A 22264-nucleotide genomic window follows, 5' to 3' on the forward strand; every position below is an offset into this window, starting at 1 on the left:
TTCCACCTGGCTACCCTACCCCGGTCAACAGCACTGCCCTCCTCTGCTACTCGCCCAAGCCTTCCCCATTTCTCTTCTCCCAATACAGTCAGCTGATGTTCTGAAAGAGCTGCAAAATCTGGACCCTACAAATCAGCCGGGCTAGATAATCTGGACCCTTTCTTTCTAAAACTATCTGCTGAAATTGTGCACCCCCTATTACCAGCCTTTTCAACCTCTCTTTCGTGTCGTCTGAGATTCCCAAAGATTGGAAAGCAGCTGCGGTTATCCCCTCTTCAAAGGGGGGGACACTCTTGACCCTAACAGCTACAGACCTATATCTATCCTACCCTGCCTTTCTAAGGTCTTCGAAAGCCAAGTCAACAAACAGATTACCGACCATTTCGAATCCCACCATACCTTCTCCGCTATGCAATCTGGTTTCAGAGCTGGTCATGGGTGCACCTCAGCCACGCTCAAGGTCATAAACGATATCTTAACCGCCATCGATAGGAAAACAATACTGTGCAGCCGTATTCATTGACCTGGCCAAGGCTTTTGACTCTGTCAATCACCACATCCTCATCGGCAGACTCGACAGCCTTGGTTTCTCTAATGATTGCCTCGCCTGGTTCACCAACTACTTCTCTGATCGAGTTCAGTGTGTCAAATCGGAGGGTCTGTTGTCCGGCCTCTGGCAGTCTCTATGGGGGTGCCACAGGGTTCAATTCTTGCACCGACTCTCTTCTCTGTATACATCAATGATGTCCTTGCTGCTGGTGATTCTCTGATCATCTCTACGCAGACGACACTATTCTGTATACTTCTGGCCCTTCTTTTGACACTGTGTTAACAACCCTCCAGGCGAGCTTCAATGCCATACAACTCTCCTTCCGTGGCCTCCATTTGCTCTTAAATACAAGTAAAACTAAATGCATGCTCTTCAACCAGTCGCTGCCTGCACCTGCCGCCCTGTCCACATCACTACTCTGGACGGCTCTGACTTAGAATATGTGGACAACTACAAATACTTAGGTGTCTGGTTAGACTGTAAACTCTCTTCCAGACTCACATCAAACATCTCCAATCCAAAGTTAAATCTAGAATTGGCTTCTATCCGCAACAAAGCATCCTTCACTCATGCTGCCAAACATACCTTGTAAAACTGACCATCCTACCAATCCTCGACTTCGGTGATGTAATTTACAAAATAGCCTCCAAAACCCTACTCAATAAATTGGATGCAGTCTATCACAGTGCCATCCGTTTTGTCACAAAGCCCTATACTACCCACCACTGCGACCTGTACACTCTCGTTGGCTGGCCCTCGCTTCATACTCGTCGCCAAACCCACTGGCTCCAGGTCATCTACAAGACCCTGCTAGGTAAAGTCCCCCCTTATCTCAGCTCGCTGGTCACCATAGCAGCACCTACCTGTAGCACGCGCTCCAGCAGGTATATCTCTCTGGTCACCCCCAAAAYCAATTCTTCCTTTGGCCGCCTCTCCTTCCAGTTCTCTGCTCCCAATGACTGGAACGAACTACAAAAATCTCTGAAACTGGAAACACTTATCTCCCTCAMTAGCTTTAAGCACCAGCTGTCAGAGCAGCTCATAGATTACTGCACCTGTACATAGCCCATCTATAATTTAGCCTAAACAACTACCTTTTTACCTACTGTATTTATTTATTTATTTTGCTCCTTTGCACCCCATTATTTCTATCTCTACTTTTTCTATCTCTACTATCTCTACTCTACTTTTTTTTAATTTATTTTTTACTTGCTATATTGTATTTACTTCGCCACCATGGCCTTTTTATATTTTTATTTATTTATATATATATTTTGTTTGCCTTCACCTCCCTTATCTCACCTCACTTGCTCATATTGTATATAGACTTATTTTTCACTGTATTATTGACTGTATGTTTGTTTTACTCCATGTGTAACTATGTGTTGTTGTATGTGTCGAACTGCTTTGCTTTATCTTGGCCAGGTCGCAATTGTAAATGAGAACGTGTTCTCAATTTGCCTACCTGGTTAAATAAAGGTGAAATAAAAAAATTAAAAAATTTGGCATGTAGCTAGGAAAACAACTTGTAATTTAGCTTGCTTCATCAGAGATTAGCCTTTTGGAAAGAGCTTGACATCGGCAAGTCCTCGTAAGGTTTGTCAGTCACCACTACTGTCATCACCACTATAGATGGCCATATATTTGGATATAGCCATCTAGTTTATCCCCTGAAAGTTAGCTTACCATATTGAGGTGATCTATTATTAGCTAGCTAGCAAATTTGAAGTGTTCTATCAATCAATGTAGACAAATCATGTCTGTCAGCAGCAATCAGGATTAAACACTTCAAATCAATGTTTTAAAGGGGATGTTAGCTAAATTCGCTAGGCAGGCCTGCATTAGTTAAAGAAAAAAAGTACATTAGGTCTACACACCACTGTGCAAAGCTTCTATCGTTAGCTTGCAATGTAAACATTACCAGCTACTCTACATCGACAAATGCGCCCTTATGCTGCTTGAGGCAGAGCCCACAAAGGATAAGAAATGAACCTAAACAACTCTTAATTGTCAGGTATAGTGCACTTTTATATCACTCCAGTGGTGATTTATAGGATGTAAATCTTGGTGGGGCAAAACAAATATACACTACTGGTCAAAAGTTTGAGGTCACTTAGAAATGTTCTCGTTTTTGAAAGAAAAGCTTTTTTTTTTTGTCCATTAAAATATCAGTTAACATTTATTTAACAATGCCTTGAAAATGTCCTGGTTTCCATGTGTTTGATGCCATTCACTTCATTCCAGCCTTTTTACGAGCCGTCCTCCCCTCAGCAGCCTCTACTGGGCTGCTTGGCCATGAAAACCCATTTCATGAAACTCCCGACAAACCGTGCTAATGTTGCTTCCATAGGCAGTTTGGAACTCGGTAGTGATTGTTGCAACCAAGGACAGCACTCGGCGGTCCCATTTTGTGAGCTTGTGTGGCCTACCACTTCGCAGCTGATCTGTTGTTGCTCCTAGACGTTTCCACTTCACAACAACAGCACAGTTTACCGGGGCAGCTTTAGCAGGACAGAAATTTGATGAACTGACTTGTTGAAAAGGTGGCATCCTATGACGGTGCCACATTGAAAGTCACTGAGCTTTTCGGTACGGGCCATTCTACTGCCAATGTTTGTCTATGGAGATTTCAAGGCTGTTTGTTTGATTTTATACACCTGTCAGCAACCGGTGTGGCTGAAATAGCCAAATCCACTAATTTGAAGGGGTGTCCACATACGTATGTATATATAATTTAGCTCACAGAGTACAAAGGTTTGCTTATGTGAGTGGGCTTGCTCATTCCGTAGCACATTGTGGCACTATTTAGCATCAACGTAATCACCTCGTTGTAAATAATAGTGCACACATAGATATGGGAAATTGGCTTAGACCGCAGGTCCATCCATGATTCCAGAGGAAGGATATCATTTCTCTTGTCCTAGTACAGGGGACACACCCACACAGAGTTGTCTAGGATGTGTCTGTCAGGATGTACTTTTCCCTTTAAACTCTTTTTTTCCCCCCCAGGAAGAACTAGTAGTTAGTTCAATGTCCCCCACACACGCACAAACCCACCACTTGGCAGTGCTACACCTTGTGTATGTCAGACAAAGTAGACAAATGCAGGCAAACATAAGTGCTCCTCATAACTAGAGCCAGGAGTGTACGTGCAGTGTGTATGTGTGAGGTCCCTTCTTGTCTTTCCACTCTCCACAGAGAGCAGAGAAGTGCCCAAACTTCAAGGCTCCCCTTGTAAACCCCCTCTGAAGTCTATGACTAGGCATCCGTGTGCTGTGTGTGTGAAACTTTCCCAGAATAGGCTGCCATGTTTTTTTATTTGACCTTTAACTAGGCAAGTCAGTTAGGAACAAATACTTATTTACAATGACAGCCGACCCCAGCTAAACCGGGACATACCAAGACGCTCTCTCTGAGCCACAACCAATACATGACATACCCAGAAGCTCTCTCCACCTAACAAAGGAACACTGGCTTTTAAAGCTGCAGAAGGAGTCGGTAATTGAAAACAGCTGTATCTCTTGACGAGAGGGCGGGGTCAGAGCTCCAATCATCAATGTGGCCGACCAATCGGCTGCTTAGGACTTCAGGAAGCCATTTCCTGAAATACACACATGAACACATACAAACCCAACACAGAAACTGGGGAATGTAACAGACTCCCAGTCACGGCTGGATGTAATACAGCCTGGAATCGAACCAGGGACTGTAGTGAAACCTCTTGCACTGAGATGCAGTGCCTTGGACCACTGCGCCACAATAACCCCTCTCACAGCAGCACAGCTTTGCCTTAGTACCACAGAAACACACACATGAACACACACACTGATTATACACATGCACAAAAGTCCCTCTCCCTCTCACTTGCTTTCTCTCCTTTTCTCTCTCCCTTTCTGTCTTTCTGTCATCCCTCTTTCCTTTTCATCTTCTATGTCTATCTGCACCCCCCCCCCCCCCCCCCCCCGATCGATGGCGGTAGGGTGAGAGTGCCGGTGAAGCGCCAGTGGGATGTCTGTAATAATTATAATATTGAGAGGAGCCACACAAAAGTGACAGAGGAAGAGATGGAGAAAGTAAGACATGAGGGGAAGTCGAGGAATTCACGCTAGTGGTAGTCATAGCGCCTGCCAGAAGGGAGGCAGGGAGGTGTGTGTGGTGTGCGTGCGTGTGTGGTGTGTGACAGGATTTTAAGACCCTGAGTCACTTCGAGGGGAAACTGAACCAGACCTGTCTGGACTGACACTTTAAGATTGTCAAAGTAATCCAAAGGCTTTCAGTGCTCTCACTTTGTTGTATATACTAAGAAAAGTCAGTAGGTCCTTGTGAATGGAGCTGGGTTCTGTGTGTGCGAGTATGTGTGTGTGTAAGCCAATCCCAAGCCAACTGTGTGGTCCAAGCTATCTGGTGACTCACGAATTGGAGCCTGTTGATTGACAACCCCTTCCTAATGTGCCTTTCAGCACATCTAGTGTGTGTGTGTGTGTGTGTGTGTGTGTGTGTGTGTGTGTGTGTGTGTGTGTGTGTGTGTGTCTGTGTAATCTCCCTCCCGTTGTCATAGCAACACCATAAACAGACCATACATGTGTCTATTTTAGCGTAACTGTACCTAGCTGTAGGTATATCCTCACTACATACAGTAAATCCTACTATATTAAAAGAAGACATTTTGGAGAGTTCTATAGCAGTTGACACACACACTCTCCAAATAATCACACACAGGGTCAGATCTGATGTACTGTACACACACTGCACGCACGTATGTGCACACACACACACACACGTACACACAGACAGTACAAACAAACTGGAACTGACATTGCTCTCTGTAGAGCCATAGTTATCTGGAGTGTGTTGGACGACATACCAGAACAGCCAGACAAGGCCAGGGCCAGAGCCATACTAAAGGGCGGATAGATTGATAGGCAGGCAGGCAGGCAAAACAACAACAATGTAGCATCTGTGTCCGCTCTCCTTGAGCGATTACATTCCCTAACCCTGCCAAACCCTTCTATGTTTTCCTCTTATCCCCCTTATATGGAAGAGGCTCTCTCTCTTTTACTTCCTCGAAGTTAGCTAAAACATATACTGTTCGTATACTGTATGCGCGTTCTGGGTGTAGGTGCGTTCTGGATGTAGGTGCAAGCTTTTGTTCCATCCAAGCACTGACACATCCGATTCTCCTAATGAAAGTCTTGAATAAAGACTACGATTTATTTATTAGTAGAATCCACCACGTTACTGGTTGGCCAGAACAAAATATTGCTGTAGCATGTACATTATATCCTGACCTAGAATAGCTCAATGAACCTATCAGTCATGAAACGGAGTGTTTATATAGTCGTAGACATCACAGCATAACTGTTCTCAGATTAGCTTTCTTGGCACAGACTGACACTGAAAATAAATATTATATAAATATAATATATAAATAATAAATATAAATAGTAAATATTTCTACCACATGTTTTATAATATCAAATATTTGCCCGGCGATTTTCAGTCCAGCTCAAAACTTCCTCAGCACGTCACAGAACGGCTGTCTGCCTTCAACGTCAGACTGTTGACCCATCTGATGCATGGGTGTCCCCTATCTACGGTTGAACTAAATTGGATAGTTGAATAGAGTCTTGGGCGGTGGCATTCGCCATTGTGATCAAAACGTTGCATTGTGAATCATTCAATGCAATCCCAGATAGATGCATTGCTAAAAAGCCAAAAGCAATAGCAGCTACTTTAAAAACTGGGCTTTTCAAAAAATGTATTTTTTACCGTCAAAATATCCTCCAATGTGTCTGCGAGCAAACCCGCGCCCATAATGTCCATTCTCTACCACCACATCTGTTCAGTCCTCACTCTGTTTTAGAACATTCGCTCCTGCTATCAACACTTATCCACATCCTGTATGCCAACCGATAAGAAGGCATGCCCTGTGCTGTGCCCTGTGCTGTGGCCTGTGCTGTACCCTGTTCTGTGCCCTGTTCTGTGTCGTTCCCTGTGCTGTGCCCTGTGCTGTGCCCTGTGCTGTGGCCTGTGCTGTGGCCTGTGCTGTACCCTGTTCTGTGTCGTTCCCTGTGCTGTACCCTGTTCTGTGCCCTGTTCTGTGTCGTTCCCTGTGCTGTGTCGTGCTGGTGAACAGCTGGCTGGGGAACCAAAAACTACAGGGAACAGATTGTGGCACAACACTGAGTCGAGTGCCATAATTGGTTTTGGCCCGAGGCTAGGGGTTAGTTAAATTGTGAGGTATTGAGTTGGACTCTGATAGAAAAATAATCCATAAAAGAACAAATGGGTCACAGGATGGTGGAGTGAATATTATTTGGCCAGATTGATATGGGTGTTAGCCCAACAAATCAACAGAGGGAGAGAGGCCAAAAGCTTGTGATGTCTGTCACTGGATAATGGGACTACAGCCTAGACCAGAGGCAAATAAAATCACTTCCTTCTAAAATTGTCACACAATAATACAAATAATGTGTGAAGGGAAATATTCCAATACTGTATTTCACAGCACTACATGTAGTCTATTCATCAATGGTTATATGTAATGCATGGTTCGATGTGTAACTAAAGAGAAGCCAGCCCTTACCTTTTGGAGAAATACCAGAATTAGTATGGACCAGGCTTCATTTTGTTTTCACGTGTGTGGAAAAAAATAAGAAAGAATATCTAAACCTCTCTCTATCTCTCACTTTTTTCCCTCTGTCTTTCAGAATGCGACCCAGGAGATTGGCGAGGAGGTGGAGGACGGGGTGGTATACACCATCACCCTGCGGAAGGTGCAGATGCTCCACCACCACCACCACCACCCTGGCCACCATGTTGGTGGCAGCGGGGCCATTAAGGGCCAACGCTGGCTCGGTGTGGAGACGGACGCAGCGCTCAGCCTGTATGAGACGTGCAAGGTGCGCACCATCAAGGCAGGCACGCTGGAGAAGCTGGTGGAGTACATGGTGGCGGCGTTCCGGGGCAACGACTCCACCTACGTTACCATCTTCCTCTGCACCTACCGCTCCTTCGCCTCCACCAAGCAGGTCCTGGACCTGCTGCTCAACAGGTGAGTAGAGGGGGAGAGAGGGAGGTAGGGATACATTGGTGCATAAATGGATGGATAGATGGAGGAATTTACGGATGTATGCATGGGTGGATCCATCAGTTGATTGGTGGAATAATTATAGATGAATGGAAAAGGTGGGTGGATGGAGTGATGCATGAATGACATGATGAATGGAGGGTGTGGACGAGAGGGTGGAGGAATGAATGTCTTGATACAGGGATGGATATATGAATGGATGGATGGATAGATAGATGACTAACAAACTGATTTCCACTGGTCTAATGTCCATTGCTTGTGTTTCTTGGCCCAAGCAAGTCTCTTCTTCTTATTGGTGTCCTTTAGTAGTGGTTTCTTTGCAGCAATTCGACCATGAAGGCCTGATTCATGCAGTCTCCTCTGAACAGTTGACATTGAGATGTGTCTGTTACTTGAACTCTGTGAAGCATGTATTTGGGCTGCAATCTGAGGTGCAGTTAATTGCCGATTTCTGAGGCTGGTAACTCTAATGAACTTATCCTCTGCAGCAGAGGTAACTCTGAGTCTTCCTTTCCTGTGGCGGTCCTCATGAGAGCCAGTTTCATCATAGCGCTTGATGGTTTTTGCGACTGCACTTGAAAAAGCATTCAAAGTTCTTGAAATTTTCCTCATTGACTGACCTTCATGTCTTAAAGTAATGATGGACTGTCATTTCTCTTTGCTTATTTGAGCTGTTCTTGCCATAATATGGACTTGGTTTTTTACCGAATAGGGCTATCTTCTGTATACCAACCCCACCTTGTTCAGGTATGCCAAGCTCCAGCACCTGCCTGGCTCAGAGGGCCACAGACTGACTCACGATGATCGCACAGATCTGAGGAAGTAAGTCTCTGTCTGACTCAGAAACACATTGTGGACAATACTTCTCTCAAATAGCCTACTTTTCAACACATAATGTACAGTGACAGGAAACAGAGAAACTTACATCATTTTCACATTTTGTTGCCAGGAATGTGTAATATTTACACCTACAAGACATTATTCTAAGACATAAGAAAGGAAGCCACTTAATCTGTCCTACAAGCTAGTATAGTTGTAGGGTCTTAATTTGATCACTCTTTTGTTGCTGAGAATTTTATTTTGCTGCAGGAAATGCAGATGAGATTCATGATTTACATAAATTCACAGAAAATCTGCACTAACACACTGTCATAGTAACAGTATTCCACTTTTAATGTAGCCTCATTTTGACCAGCTAACATCCTACCCACTGATCAAGAAACATTTTGGACTAAACACAGGTCAAATTGAAATTCTACATCTGTGTACCTCTTTTTTCTCCTGGCCACAGCACTATTCTGCTGACGTAAGCAGTTTTGCCATTATGGACATTGGATATGTTTCTATTCATATAGGTGTTGTACTGCATTACAAAGTGTGTCATCATTGTCCTATAGGTTGTGAACCATATCCTGAGGGCACTTTTTTATGTATATATCTTTCCTGTCCTTCTCTGACTTTAATGTAGCTATTCCCTTTATTTTTCCACTCTCCTTTATTTTCACTCTCCCATCCTTTTCCTGTACTTGATACACCCCTCTCTTTATGTACTTTATCTTTCCTATCTCTCAACTCCATTTCCCTCTCTTTTTTATTATTATTTAAGGTAGAGAAATTTGCCATCCAAACACGTGTATTTAACTCTCTCCATCGCTCTCTCTCGCTCTCTCGCTCTCTCTCTCTCTCTTGCTCTCTCGCTCTCTCTCGTGCTCTCTCTCACTCTTCGCTCTCTCTCTCTCTCACTCTCTCACTCTCTCGCTCTCTCTCTCGCTCTCTCGCTCTCTCGCTCTCTTCTCTCTCTCTCTCTCTCGTGCTCTCTCTCTCTCACTCTCCTTCTCTCTCTCTCGTGCTCTCACTCTCTCTCGCTCACTCTCGCTCTCTTCTCGCTCTCCTCTCTCTCTCTCCGCTCTCTCTCTCTCTCTCTCTCTCTCCACAGCACGATATCCTCCATCTTGGGGGCATGGCTTGACCAGTACTCTGAGGACTACTGGAATCCTCCGGAGTACAGCTGCCTGCGACGTCTCATCTCCTACCTGCACCTCAACTTCCCGGGATCGGACCTGGAACGCCGCGCCTGCAACCTCCTGGCCCACTTCCACCGCCGGCAACTCCAAGAGCCTGAGAGTGAGTGTAAGACACTCACCTAACCCCCAACTAAACTTATGCACTTTGAACCTTGACCCCAGCTCCTAAACATGGTCATGTAGAGTCCATATAATTTGTATTAGTGGAAGGCCAGAGATGTTTTGAGTGGTACTCCAAATAAGAGAACACTGCTGTTTTTGAATCCCTTTTTGTGTTACAGACAAAACTGTGTGACGTGTGTGTGACAGTGTGTGACAGTCAGATGCTCTATTAGTCTAACACACACCTGTATTAGCTTACGACATTTCCATCTACATCTTCAACCAAAGAAATATCTGAGTGTGTTGGCCCTCACTTCACTACATTAAGGACTTTACAAACCCCAGCCGCTCATAAAAAGTGGGGAAAGTGTGTTTGACGTAATTAAGCTAATGAGTTGTGATGTCACCCCTCAGTGCTGGACCATGGCGGCTATCCTTTCAACTTATTGGAGGAGAATGGCTACGAGGATGACCGACTGGACTTTCTGAACTTTGACCCGGCGGTGGTGGCCGAGCAGTTCACCCTCATGGACGCGGTAAGATGCCAAAACATTACAAAAACTCAGATTCCCAACAGCACATGTCCTTGTACTAACAACATATCCTTATACAGTATTAACTCGGGTCTATTATTTTCCATTATTATTTTCCACCATTGCACTTTATAGTGTTTAGTTACTTTCTCATTGTTTTCAAAAAGTTTGTGTATTTTTCCACGCCAGATTTGAACCAAAATGAAAAATTCAACGCTGTAACTCTGTCCTCTTGTGAACATTGGAGCCGAGATAGAGTCCTGCACGGGTCAGTTTTTTAGAGCCGCACCCGCCCCACACTGGCCACATCAATTCCAAGCCCCACCGGATAATAAACATCAGGACAGATTTTTCTCCTCAACCCAACCAACCCCGCATGGAGTTGTTCAGAGAGCCGATCCGTGACCCGCCAAATAACATCAATTTATTATGACTCCAGAGTAGTAGGCTTTTAGGCTATTTCCATTCCCCACATGAATTAATTTGTCTGCATGTCTATTCAATATTTGGATACAAGAAAAACATACCATGAATTAAAGAACAATAGGCCTGTCTTCTTATTTTCACAATGCGATGCAGCACATTGACAACTTAAAACCCTTTGGAGAAAAAGCCTTCTAATTAGCCTTCTTCTTACGTAATGAAAGCCTAATAGCCAACATAACAAAACAATGTGTTTGCATTCAATATTGTTCAGATCATCAAATAGTTTAATTGAAACTTAAATGAACAGTTCCAAGAATCAACTAGATTATATGCTGAAAGAATTGCCAAGGCTACATTTATTTAGTAGGCTATTTGCTACTCAAACTTTTACCAGCCTCACAGGTTTAAACTTTATATGGCCTGTGTATGGTCCAAATGAACTAAAGCCTGAATTAACATACTAATTAACTGAATTATTGTAAATAAATACCTGCTTGCACTTTTTTATCCATCTACCGGGTTGTTGTCCTCCTTGTCCATAATGACTCCAAAATTCTTCCAAACTGGGGTTTTCACTCGGTTTGGATTCCACCATCATAACTTTTCTTTTTATTTCTCCTGTTACGTTAGACATTTTCGCGTGAGATAGGAGTCAGGGAAAATAAGCTTAGCAACATATTGTCGCGTGGTGGAAGGGAATATATAAGCTCTGCAAGTGAACAAATTAGGAATGTTTCAGCACCACACAAATAATGGATAGTTCCCCGCTCCACTCTCTCGCTGCGTGGCTGTCTGCCTCACCGCTCACCTAGCCTAATGGACTTCGCAACACAATTCATCACAACAAGCTCCTGTGTTTGTAAAAAAATGTATTATCTTGATTTAAAAATGTTTTCGAGAATGTTTTTATTCCACCCACCAGTTGATTTTTTTGCGGGTCAACTGCTGGGAACCGTGGGTATGTGACCTGATGCAGGACTATAAGCCGTGTTAGTTATCTCAGGAAGTGAGGAGAGTCGGAGGAAGTGAGGAGAGACAGAAGACACCGAGGGCTTTATGGCCCACTCTGCTGTTGAGTTACCACTCATAAACAAATGTCACTCCAAAGGCTTTCCTACGGACTTTTGTTAGGAGACTGGAGTGCAGCAGACACTTTTATCATCCCTCCTTGAAGCCTTCTAAAGTATCTGCCTGCCTCTCTTTTCTCTCTCTCCTGTCCGTGAGAGTGAAAACATGTTAAACTCATCTAAAATACCTCACTGGTTGCGACAAGAGACCATTTTGTTTTATAGTTCTTACTCCCCATTTTCCTCACAGGAGCTCTTTAAGAAGGTGGTCCCCTACCACTGTCTGGGGAGTATCTGGTCGCAGCGGGACAAGAAGGGCAAGGAGCATCTGGCCCCCACCATCCGTGCCACTGTCACACAGTTCAACTGCGTCACCAACTGTGTCATCGCCACCTGCTTGAGCGAGCGTTTGCTCAAACCCACACAGCGGGCCAAACTGGTGGAGCGCTGGATCGAAGTGGCCAGGGTGAGGAGCTGTTGTTAGCAGGAGTTCTTGTTGTTGTGGTTGTTGTTGTTGTTGTTTGCATGAGATTCTGAGGTGTCCTTGGCTTCAGTTCCTGCAGAGGCACAGTGTGTGTTGTGTAGCATGATAACTACAGTACCCATAATGCTATGTTCAAAATATTTATTGGAGTAAAAAATGTTCTGATGCTTCCCTTTCCTTAATAATACATTGGATTGATATGCCACCGGTGCTTAGTTGGGTTCATTGATATCTCCTTGATATTCATCGTCTTTTTTCCCTTCAGGAGTGTCGAATCCTGAAGAACTTTTCTTCGCTGCGGGCCATCCTTTCTGCTCTGCAGTGCAACCCGGTCCACCGGCTGAAGAGGACATGGGATGAGGTGTCCAGGGAGAACTTCCGCATCTTCCACGAGTTGTCAGAAATCTTCTCGGACGAAAATAACCATTCGCTCAGCAGAGAGCTGCTCATCAAGGTAGGATGTGTGTGTGTACAGTACCAGTAAAAAGTTTGGACACACCTACTCATTCAAGGGTTTTTACTTTATTTTGACTATTTTCCACATTGTAGAATAATAGTGAAGACATCAAAACTATGAAATAACACATATGGAATCATGTAGTAACCAAAGACGTGTTAAACAAATCTAGATATTTGAGATTCTTAGTAGCCACCCTTTGCCTTGATGACAGCTTTGCACACTCTTGGCATTCTCTCAACCAACTTCACCTTGAATGCTTTTCCAACCGTCTTGATGCAGTTCCCACATATGCTGAGCACGTGTTGGCTGCTTTTCCTTTACTCTGCGGTCCAACTCATCTCAAGCAATCTCAATTGGGTTGAGGTCGGTGATTGTGGAGGCCAGGTCATCTGATGCAGCACTCCATCACTCTCCGTCTTGGTGAAATAGCCCTTACACAGCCTGGTAGCCATTGTCCTGTTGAAAAATAAATGATAGTCCCACTAAACTCAAACCAGATGGGATGGCGTATCGCTGCAGAATGCTGTGGTAGCCATGCTGGTTAAGTGTGCCTTGAATTCTAAACAAATCACAGACAGTGTCACCAGCAAAGCACCATCAAACCACCTCCTCCATGATTCACGGTGGGAACCACACATGCGGAGATCATCTGTTCACCTACTCACAAAGACACGGCGGTTGGAACCAAAAATCTCAAATTTGGACAGATTTCCACCGGTCTAATGTCCATTGCTCATGTTTCTTGGCCCAAACAAGTCTCTTCTTATTATTGGTGTAATTTAGTAGTGGTTTCTTTGTAGCAATTCAACCATGAATGCCTGAGTCACACAGTCTCCTCTGAACAGTTGATGTTGAGATGTGTCTGTTACTTGAACTCTGTGAAGAATTTATTTATGCTGCAATTTCTGAGGCTGGTAACTGTAATGAGCTTATCTTCTGCAGCAGAGGTAACTCTGGGTCTTCCTTTCCTGTAGCGGTCCTCATGAGAGCCAGTTTCATCATAGCGCTTGATAGTTTTTACAACTGCACTTGAAGAAGTTTTCAAAGTATTTGAAATGTTCTGTATTGACTGATCTTCATGTCTTACAGTAATGATGGACTGTCGTTTCTCTTTGCTTATTTGAGCTGTTCTTGCCATAATATAGACTTCGTATTTTACCAAATAGGGCTATATTCTGTTTACCACCCCTACCTTGTCACAACACAACTGATTGGTTCAAACGCATTAAGAAGGATAGAAATTCCACAAATGAACTTTTAACAAGGCACACCTGTTAATTGAAATGCATTCCAGGTGACTACCTCATGAAGCTGGTTGAGAGAATGCCAAGAGTGTGCAAAGCTGTCAACCAGACAAAGGGTGGCTACTTTGAAGAATCTTAAATATAAAATCTATTTTGATTTGTTTAACACTTTTTTGGTTACTACATGATTCCATATGTGTTATTTCATAGTTTTGATGTCTTCACTATTACATTTACATTTAAGTCATTTAGCAGACGCTCTTATCCAGAGCGACTTACAAATTGGAAAGTTCATACATATTCATCCTGGTCCCCCCGTGGGGAATGAACCCACAACCCTGGCGTTGCAAGCGCCATGCTCTACCAACTGAGCCACACGGGACTATTATTCTACTATGTAGAAGAAAAAACCCTGAATGAGTAGGTATGTCCAAACTTTTGACTGGTATTGTATGTTGCTGGCTTTTGGGCAAAAAATATATTTGAAAAGTCCCAAAATAAACCTGTTGCCGGCCAAAAAAATCCCATTGCAATTTAATGCTTTTTTATTGATGGAATTACTAGTCGATTTAAATACATTTGACCATCATTCTTATCAGTCTGTAGGTTAATTTGCATAATCTAGTCAAATTAAATTGGCCTGTGGAGATTTTTGTTGAATACCCACACAACTATCACACACGCACAGCATTTAAATGTCTATTTATTATGGATCCCCATTAGCTGCTGGTAGCTACTCTTCCTGGGGTCCAGAAAAATTAAGGCAGTTATACATTTTTAAAAACATTATAATAGATTCACAACAGATTTCACAACATATTAAGTTTGTGCCCTCAGGCCACCTCTACTACTACATATCTACAATACAAAATCTATGTGCACGTGTGTATAGTGCGTATGTTATCGTGTGTTTGAATGCATGTGTCTGTGCCAATGTTTGTGTCCCCGCTGTTCCATTAGGTGTATTTTTATCTGTTTTTTAATCTAATTTTACTGCTTGTGTCAGTTACTTGATGTGGAATAGCGTTCCATGTAGTCATGGCTCTATGTACTACTGTGCACCTCCCACAGTCTATTCTGGACTTGGGGACTGTGAAGAGACCTTTGGTGGCATGTGTTGTGGGGTATGCATGGGTGTCCAAGCTGTGTGCCAATAGTTCAAACAGACAGCACGGTGCATTCAACATATCAATACCTCTCCCAAATACAAGTAGTGATGAAGTCAATCTCTGCTCCACTTTGAGCCAGGAGAGATTTACATGCATATTATTAATGTTAGCTCTTTGTGTACATCCGAGGGCCAGCCTTGCTGCCCTGTTCTGAGACAATTGCAATTTTCCTAAGTCCCTCGTTGTGACACCTGACCACACGACTAAACAGTAGTCAAGGTGTGACAGAACTAGGGCCTGTAGGACCTGCCTCGTTGCTAGTGCTGTTTAGAATGCAGACTGGCTCTTTATTATGGACAGACTTCTCCCCATCCTAGCTACTGTTGTATCAATATGTTTTGACCATAACAGTTTACAATCCAGGGTTACTCCAAGCAGTTTAGTCTCCCCTTGCTCAATTACTGTCACGTGTGCTCCCTCTCCGGCTTCTAGGTCACCAGGCTGCTCGTTATGGCGCACACCTGTCACCATCGTTACATGCACCTGCGCGTCATCAGACTCATCTGGACTCATCACTTCCCTGATTACCTTCCCTATATATGTCACTCCCTTTGGTTTCTTCCCCAGGCGTCATTGTTTCTGTTCCTGTGTCAGTTATGTGCGTTGTTCGTGTTTCTTATATTTGTATTATGTTGTGTTTTATTTATTAAAACACTCACTCCCTGAACTTGCTTCCCGACTCTCAGCGCACATCGTTACAGAATGACGCCTCACCTAAGGGAAGCATCAGGGAGTGTTTTTTTTCTGGTGTGAATGATGTCGGGTCCGGGAGCCGCTACAGGCTCTCATGCCTCAGACAGATCGCCAGGCTCCCCTGCTACAGCCAGCTCGTCGGGCTTTCATGCCTCAGCCGGTCTGTCAAGTTCTTGCGCCCCAGCCGGTGACAGGTTCCCGCGCATCAACAGGGGTGACCTGTCCGCTCCTGATCCCCGGGATAGTCTTTTTGATCGGTGTCCTGTGGCTGGAGCCGTGCGTCAGAGAGGGGGCACTGTTACGTGTGCTCCCTTTCCGGCCTCTAGGTCACCAGGTTGCTCATTATGGCGCACACCTGTCACCATCATTACACGCACCTGCGCGTCATCAGACTCACCTGGACACCATCACTTCCCTGATTACCCTCCCTATATATGTCACTCCCTTTGGTTCCTTCCCCAGGCGTTATTGTTTCTGTTCCTGTGTCATGTCTGTGCGTTGTTCGTGTTTCTTATTTTGTATTATGTTGTGTTTTATTTATTAAAACACTCACTCTCTGAGCTTGCTTCCCGACTCTCAGCGCACATCGTTACAATTACCATGTTATTCATTGCAAGATTTAGTTTAGGTTTAGGGTTTAGTGAATGATTTGTCCAAAATACAATGCTTTTCGTTTTTTAAATATTTAGGACTAACTTATTCCTTGCCACCCATTCGGTCACTAACTGCAGCTCTTTAAGTGTTGCAGTCATTTCAGTCACTATGGTAGCTGACGTGTATAGTGTTGTGTCATCGGCATACATAGACACACTGGCTTTACTCAAAGCTAGTGGCATGTCATTAGTAAAGATTTAAAAAAGTAAGGGGCCTAGACAGCTGCCCTGGGGAATTCCTGATTCTACCTGGATTTTGTTGGAGAGGCTTCCATTAAAGAACACCCTCTGTGTTCTGTTAGACAGGTAACACTTTATCCACAATATACCAGGGGGTGTAAAGCCATAACACATACGTTTTTCCAGCAACAGACTATGCTCGATAATGTCAAAACCCACACTGAAGTCTAACAAAACAGCCCCAACAATCTTTTTATCATCGATTTCTCTCAGCCAATCATCAGTAATTTGTGTCAGTGCTTGTTGAATGTCCTTCCCTATAAGCGTGCTGAAAGTCTGTTGTCAATTTGTTTACTGTAAAATAGCCTTACATGTGGTCCAACACAATTTTTTCCAAAAGTTTACAAAGCGTTTGTAACAGGCTGATTGGTCAGCTATTTGAGCCATTAAAGAGGGCTTTACTATTTTATTTATTTATGTAACCCTTATTTAACTAGGCAAGTCAGTTAAGAACAAATTCTTATTTACAATGAGGGCCTACTATCCTTAGGTAGGGGAATAACTTTTGCTTCCCTCCAGGCCTGAGGGCACACACTTTCTAGTAGGCTTAAATTGAATATATGGCAAATAGGTGTAGCAATATCGTCCACTATTATCCTCAGTAAGTTTCCATCCAAGTTGTCAGACCCCGGTGCCTGTCATTGTTGACAGACAACTATCATTTTTTAACCTCTTACAGTTCTTGTCTTTCATAATTTGGTCAGATATACTTGGATGTGTAGTGTCAGCATTTGTTGCTGGCATGTCATGCCTAAGTTTGCTAATCTTGCCAATTAAACAATAATTTAAATAGTTGGCAATATCAGTGGGTTTTGTGAGGAATGAGCCATCTGATTCAATGAATGATGGAGCGGAGTTTGCCTTTTTGCCACAAATTTCATTTAAGGTGCTCCAAAGCTTTTTACTATCATTCTTTATGTCCTTTATCTTTGTTTCATAGTGTAGTTTCTTCTTCTTTTTTTCAGTGATATAATTTTTTCATTTTCAGTACGTTTTCAAATCTGTTGTACAGCCAGACCTATTTGCCATTTATTTTCCCTCATCCCTCTCAACCATACAATTGCTCAATTACTCATCAATCCACAGGGATTTGACAGTTTACAGTCATTTTTTTTATGGGTGCATGCTTATTAGTAACTGGAATAAGCAATTTCATAAATGTGTAAAGTGAAGCGTCTGGTTGCTCCTCATTACACACCATGTACCAACAAATATTATTTACATCAACAACATAGGAATCGCTACAAAACGTATTGTATGACCTCTTATACACTGTATTAGGCCCAGCCTTTGGAACTTTGGTTTTCCTAGATGTGGCTACTACATCCGATGGATTTGGATACTGCTTTCAAACAAATTTCTGCAGCATTAGTAAAGATGTGATCAATACATGTCGATGATTTCATTCCTGTGCTATTTATAACTACCCTGGTAGGTTGATTGATAACCTGAACCAGGTTGCAGGGACTAGGTACAGTTTGAAGCTTTCTCTTGAGTGGGCAACATGATGAAAGCCAGTCAATATTTAAATGCGTCTATATATATACCTCTATTGATATCACATACATTATCAAGCATTTCACACATGTTATCCAGATACTGACTGTTAGCACTTGGTGGTCTACAGAGACTATATTGAGCATACAGAGCCTATTTTGAGCCGGATTTCTCCTGCAGGTCCTCAGGTGGTTGATGCTGGAGTAAAACGTGCTTTTATAAGCCCATTCATTGCCCAACGATTTCAAATGCAATCGCCTGTTGAAAACTGTTTCTATACGTGCTCAGGCGCGCACTTCCTCAACATTATCATAACAGAGAAACCAGACACATGCTCATTGCCCACGTGGGGCGCTCCAAACAAAAGGCAAATGAACAAATTACAAATCTCGTAAATTATTGTTATGAAATCAACCAAAACTTCTCACAAGTGTAGCAGCTTGTGAACTCTCCAAAAAACGTTTCCACTTCAAGAATGAGAATGGCAAATGACTGTAATTAATACATGCATTAACATAAATGAATGTAACCAAATGATCAGGATAAACGGTACATTTACTACTGTTGACATGTGTAATGGGGGATAGATTTTTTAAAATCAAAGGGCAAACAATTCACAAAATGAAACAATGAATGCGCAAGAATTGGAGGGAGACAGCTGAGCCCTTCTGGAGAACGACTCGCCTATATCGCCACACACCCCTCCCCCTCTTCTTGTCTCTCAAGACACATTATCTTCACACATATTTTAAAGATGCTTTTCACTGATAGCCGAAAGTCAATAATCAGCTAGGCCTATTGTCACGTGCGCTGCCCAAATTGTGGGCTTCCCAAATAGACATAGGCCTACGAGCTTGTGATTTGAAACAATCCACAGCAAATTTTTTAAAAGAAGCGATTGATCCTCTATTCTTCTGTGGCTAAGTAATGCTTTCTGGTGAAGTATTTTGAATGATTTTATTTATAGACACGATTCTATGTATAGTCAGGAGTAATTATATAATTTTGGCTAATTTATTTCCATTTACTTCCTTATTGGACACACCGCTATGACATTTCTCTCCTGTTCTATTGGTTTTCATATTTATTTTGTTGTCCAGAAGCCAAAGGAACAATCCCAGTCATATTACCTCTTTCTAAGTTTATAACAGAGATTTTTTTTATCTCTTTCACTTATGGAACCGCGCTGTTTAGAATGGTGTTTTCCCAGGTGTTCTGTTCAGAATGGTGTTTTCCCAGGTGCGCTGTTTAGAATGGTGTTTTACCAGGTGCGCTGTTTAAAATGGTGTTTTCCCAGGTGAGCTGTTTAGAATGGTGTTTTCCCATATGCACTGTTTAGAATGGTGTTTTCCCAGGTGCACTGTTTAGAATGGTATTTTCCCAGGTGTTCTGTTTAGAATGGTGTTTTCCCAGATGCGCTGTTTAGAATGGTGTTTTCCCAGGTGTTCTGTTTAGAATGGTATTTTCCCAAGTGTTCTGTTTAGAATGGTATTTTCCCAGGTGTTCTGTTTAGAATGGTATTTTCCCAGGTGCGTTGTTTAGAATGGTGTTTTCCCAGGTGCGCTGTTTAGAATGGTGTTTGTTCCCCGGTGCGCTGTTTAGAATGGTGTTTTCCCAGGTGCGCTGTTTAGAATGGTGTTTTCCGAAGGTGCGCTGTTTAGAATGGTGTTTTCCAGGTGCTCTGTTTAGAATGGTGTTTTCCCCAGGTGCTCTGTTTAGAATGGTGTTTTCCCAGGTGCTCTGTTTAGAATGGTGTTTTCCCAGGTGCGCTGTTTAGAATGGTGTTCCCAGGTGCGCTGTGTTAGAATGGTGTTTTCCCAGGTGTTCTGTTTAGAATGGTATTTTCCCGTGTTCTGTTTAGAATGGTGTTTTCCCAGGTGCGCTGTTTTAGATTGGTGTTTTCCCGCGAATCGCCTTATGGCAAAGGTTTGAAAATGACCTTTTATTGGCTGCTTCATTGCATGAGTTGTTGAGATGCATTACCTTAACATCCTGTTAAGATGCATTACCATAATCTAAATGTGATCTCTGTCATTCTGAGCACCGTGGGTTATGCACCCAATGCATATGGGTCATTTTCTTTTTTCAAATGGCCGGTAAATTAAAATCTTCCCGGTCACGTTGTCCGGTGCCACATTTTCCTAACAGAAACCCTGGCGCACTTGTATGTGTGTGCGGGCATGGCATTATGTATTTGCGGGGGCAGAATCAAAAGCATTAGATAAATCTGTTAACACACACACACACACACACACACACACACACACACACACACACACACACACACACTGCTCTGATCACAGTAGGCTATGATGGAGTCAACTTTTAGACAGTTGAGTGATATGATTTCCTTTGTGTGGGGTCACACCCCTCTAGGACTACTCCTACACACACACTGATGGTGTCATCACTCACGATCAGATGACAGGGTGTGGCTGACACACAACCCTGCAGTAAGTAGCAGAATAGGGTAACTAATAGGCCGTGTGACGTGTGAAGCGTTTGGTGCCCAAAAAGGGCATTCTGAAATTAATTTGTGACGCATAAAAACAAGACTTTATTCAGGTAGTTGAATGGACAGCAATACAATTTCTCCACCATCAAATTAAAAAACAAAGTATGGAATTCTGTCGTCAGGAGTTTCCTATCTTAATGCAATATCTTGGTGAAAAGTCTGGTCATCGTCCCTATGAGAAGAGTTCTTACCTAACAATGTATAGCGCTTTGTGCACTTGGGAACATGATTCATTTAGCTAATCCATTATCAACTGTTATGTTACAGAACAGAATAGAACAGAACGATATAAAGGGCAGGTCATGGGTGGTTGGTCTTTACTTGGACGAGGGGGTGTGTTTGTTTGGAGGGATAGTAACTAAGCCCGCTTACGTACACATAGATCTCAAACCCTAACATTCCCCAAATTCCAAAGCACACACACACACAGATGTCAGGGCATCTAGATGTAGCCGTTATGCGTGTATTAAGGATGGGTAGGTGTGTTATTGGGGGGTGGGGAACCCCTCAGTGACATCATAGCATGGTGGTAGGCTGTGCCAGTTGGGGATATCCCTACTCTGCCTGTTCCTCTGAAGTAGAATGTGGGAGTCTGTATGTTTACCATTTCATAGCTTGTTAAAGGACAGGACGCATTCCAGGAAAAAGTGTGTATTCTCCCATTTAATTAACCATGTTTAACCAAACAAAAACAGAGGCCGGTGTTATTTGATCGCTGAAATAGGGGCTTAGGCATTTGATCTCACTGTGTTTTTGTTGTCGGTTCTTCTCTCTGTCTAGGAGGGCACGTCGAAATTTGCCACCCTGGAAATAAACCCCAAACGAGCCCAGAAGAGACAGCAGCAACCCCGAGACCTGGTAAGGACATTAAGATAGAGGGAATGCAACAAAGGAGGGGGAGATGGACTGGACAGAGAGAGAGAGCGAGATAAAGGACTAAAAAGATTGATGAGGAAGATAGAAAAAGTGGCTTTAGAGAAATGGAGGATGACATGAAAAGCAGGGAGGGAGCGAAGAGAGAAATTAAATGACCTGGCAGACAGATTTAAAGAGAGAAGAGGGCAGGAGAAGAGAGTAAAGGGGAGCTCAAAAAATGAAAGTGAAAGCGTGACAGTCAGAGAGATGAAGAGAGAGAGAGGGATATAGAGGGAAAAGAAAGAGAAGACAGAGATGGAAAGAGAGAAATACAGGGAAAGAGAGAAGGGAGAGAGAGAGAGAGAGAGATATACAGTTGAAGTCGGAAGTTTACATACACTTAGGTTGGAGTCATTCAAACTCGTTTTTCAACCACTCCACAAATTTCTTGTTAACAAACTATAGTTTTGGCAAGTCGGTTGGGACATTTACTTTGCATGACACAAGTCATTTTTCCAACAATTATTTACAGACAGAATATTTCACTTATAACTCACTGTATCACAATTCCGGTAGGTCAGAAGTTTACATACACTAAGTTGACTGTGCCTTTCAACAGCTTGGAAAATTCCAGAAAATTGTCATGGCTTTAGAAGCTTCTG

The 22264-nt window shown here is 43.1% G+C and overlaps 1 protein-coding gene across 6 annotated transcripts in view; it reads left to right on the forward strand.

Moving 5' to 3' along the window:
- Positions 1 to 22264, forward strand: part of LOC111963773 (ral guanine nucleotide dissociation stimulator) — a 104342-nt gene that overhangs the window by 67442 nt on the left and 14636 nt on the right. For 4 of the 6 annotated variants that reach the window (XM_023987274.3, XM_023987269.3, XM_023987271.3 and 1 more), the window contains exons 2-8: positions 7261 to 7604; positions 8388 to 8462; positions 9577 to 9770; positions 10181 to 10302; positions 12043 to 12258; positions 12542 to 12730; positions 21528 to 21605. In XM_023987274.3, the coding sequence (XP_023843042.1) occupies positions 7261 to 7604; positions 8388 to 8462; positions 9577 to 9770; positions 10181 to 10302; positions 12043 to 12258; positions 12542 to 12730; positions 21528 to 21605 (1218 nt within the window). The remainder of the gene's footprint in view (positions 1 to 7260; positions 7605 to 8387; positions 8463 to 9576; positions 9771 to 10180; positions 10303 to 12042; positions 12259 to 12541; positions 12731 to 21527; positions 21606 to 22264) is intronic. The other 2 variants (XM_023987270.3, XM_023987272.3) reach the window with 2 other exon arrangements.

This window comes from Salvelinus sp. IW2-2015, linkage group LG5, assembly GCF_002910315.2.
Source record: "Salvelinus sp. IW2-2015 linkage group LG5, ASM291031v2, whole genome shotgun sequence".
NCBI lineage: Eukaryota > Metazoa > Chordata > Actinopteri > Salmoniformes > Salmonidae > Salvelinus > Salvelinus sp. IW2-2015.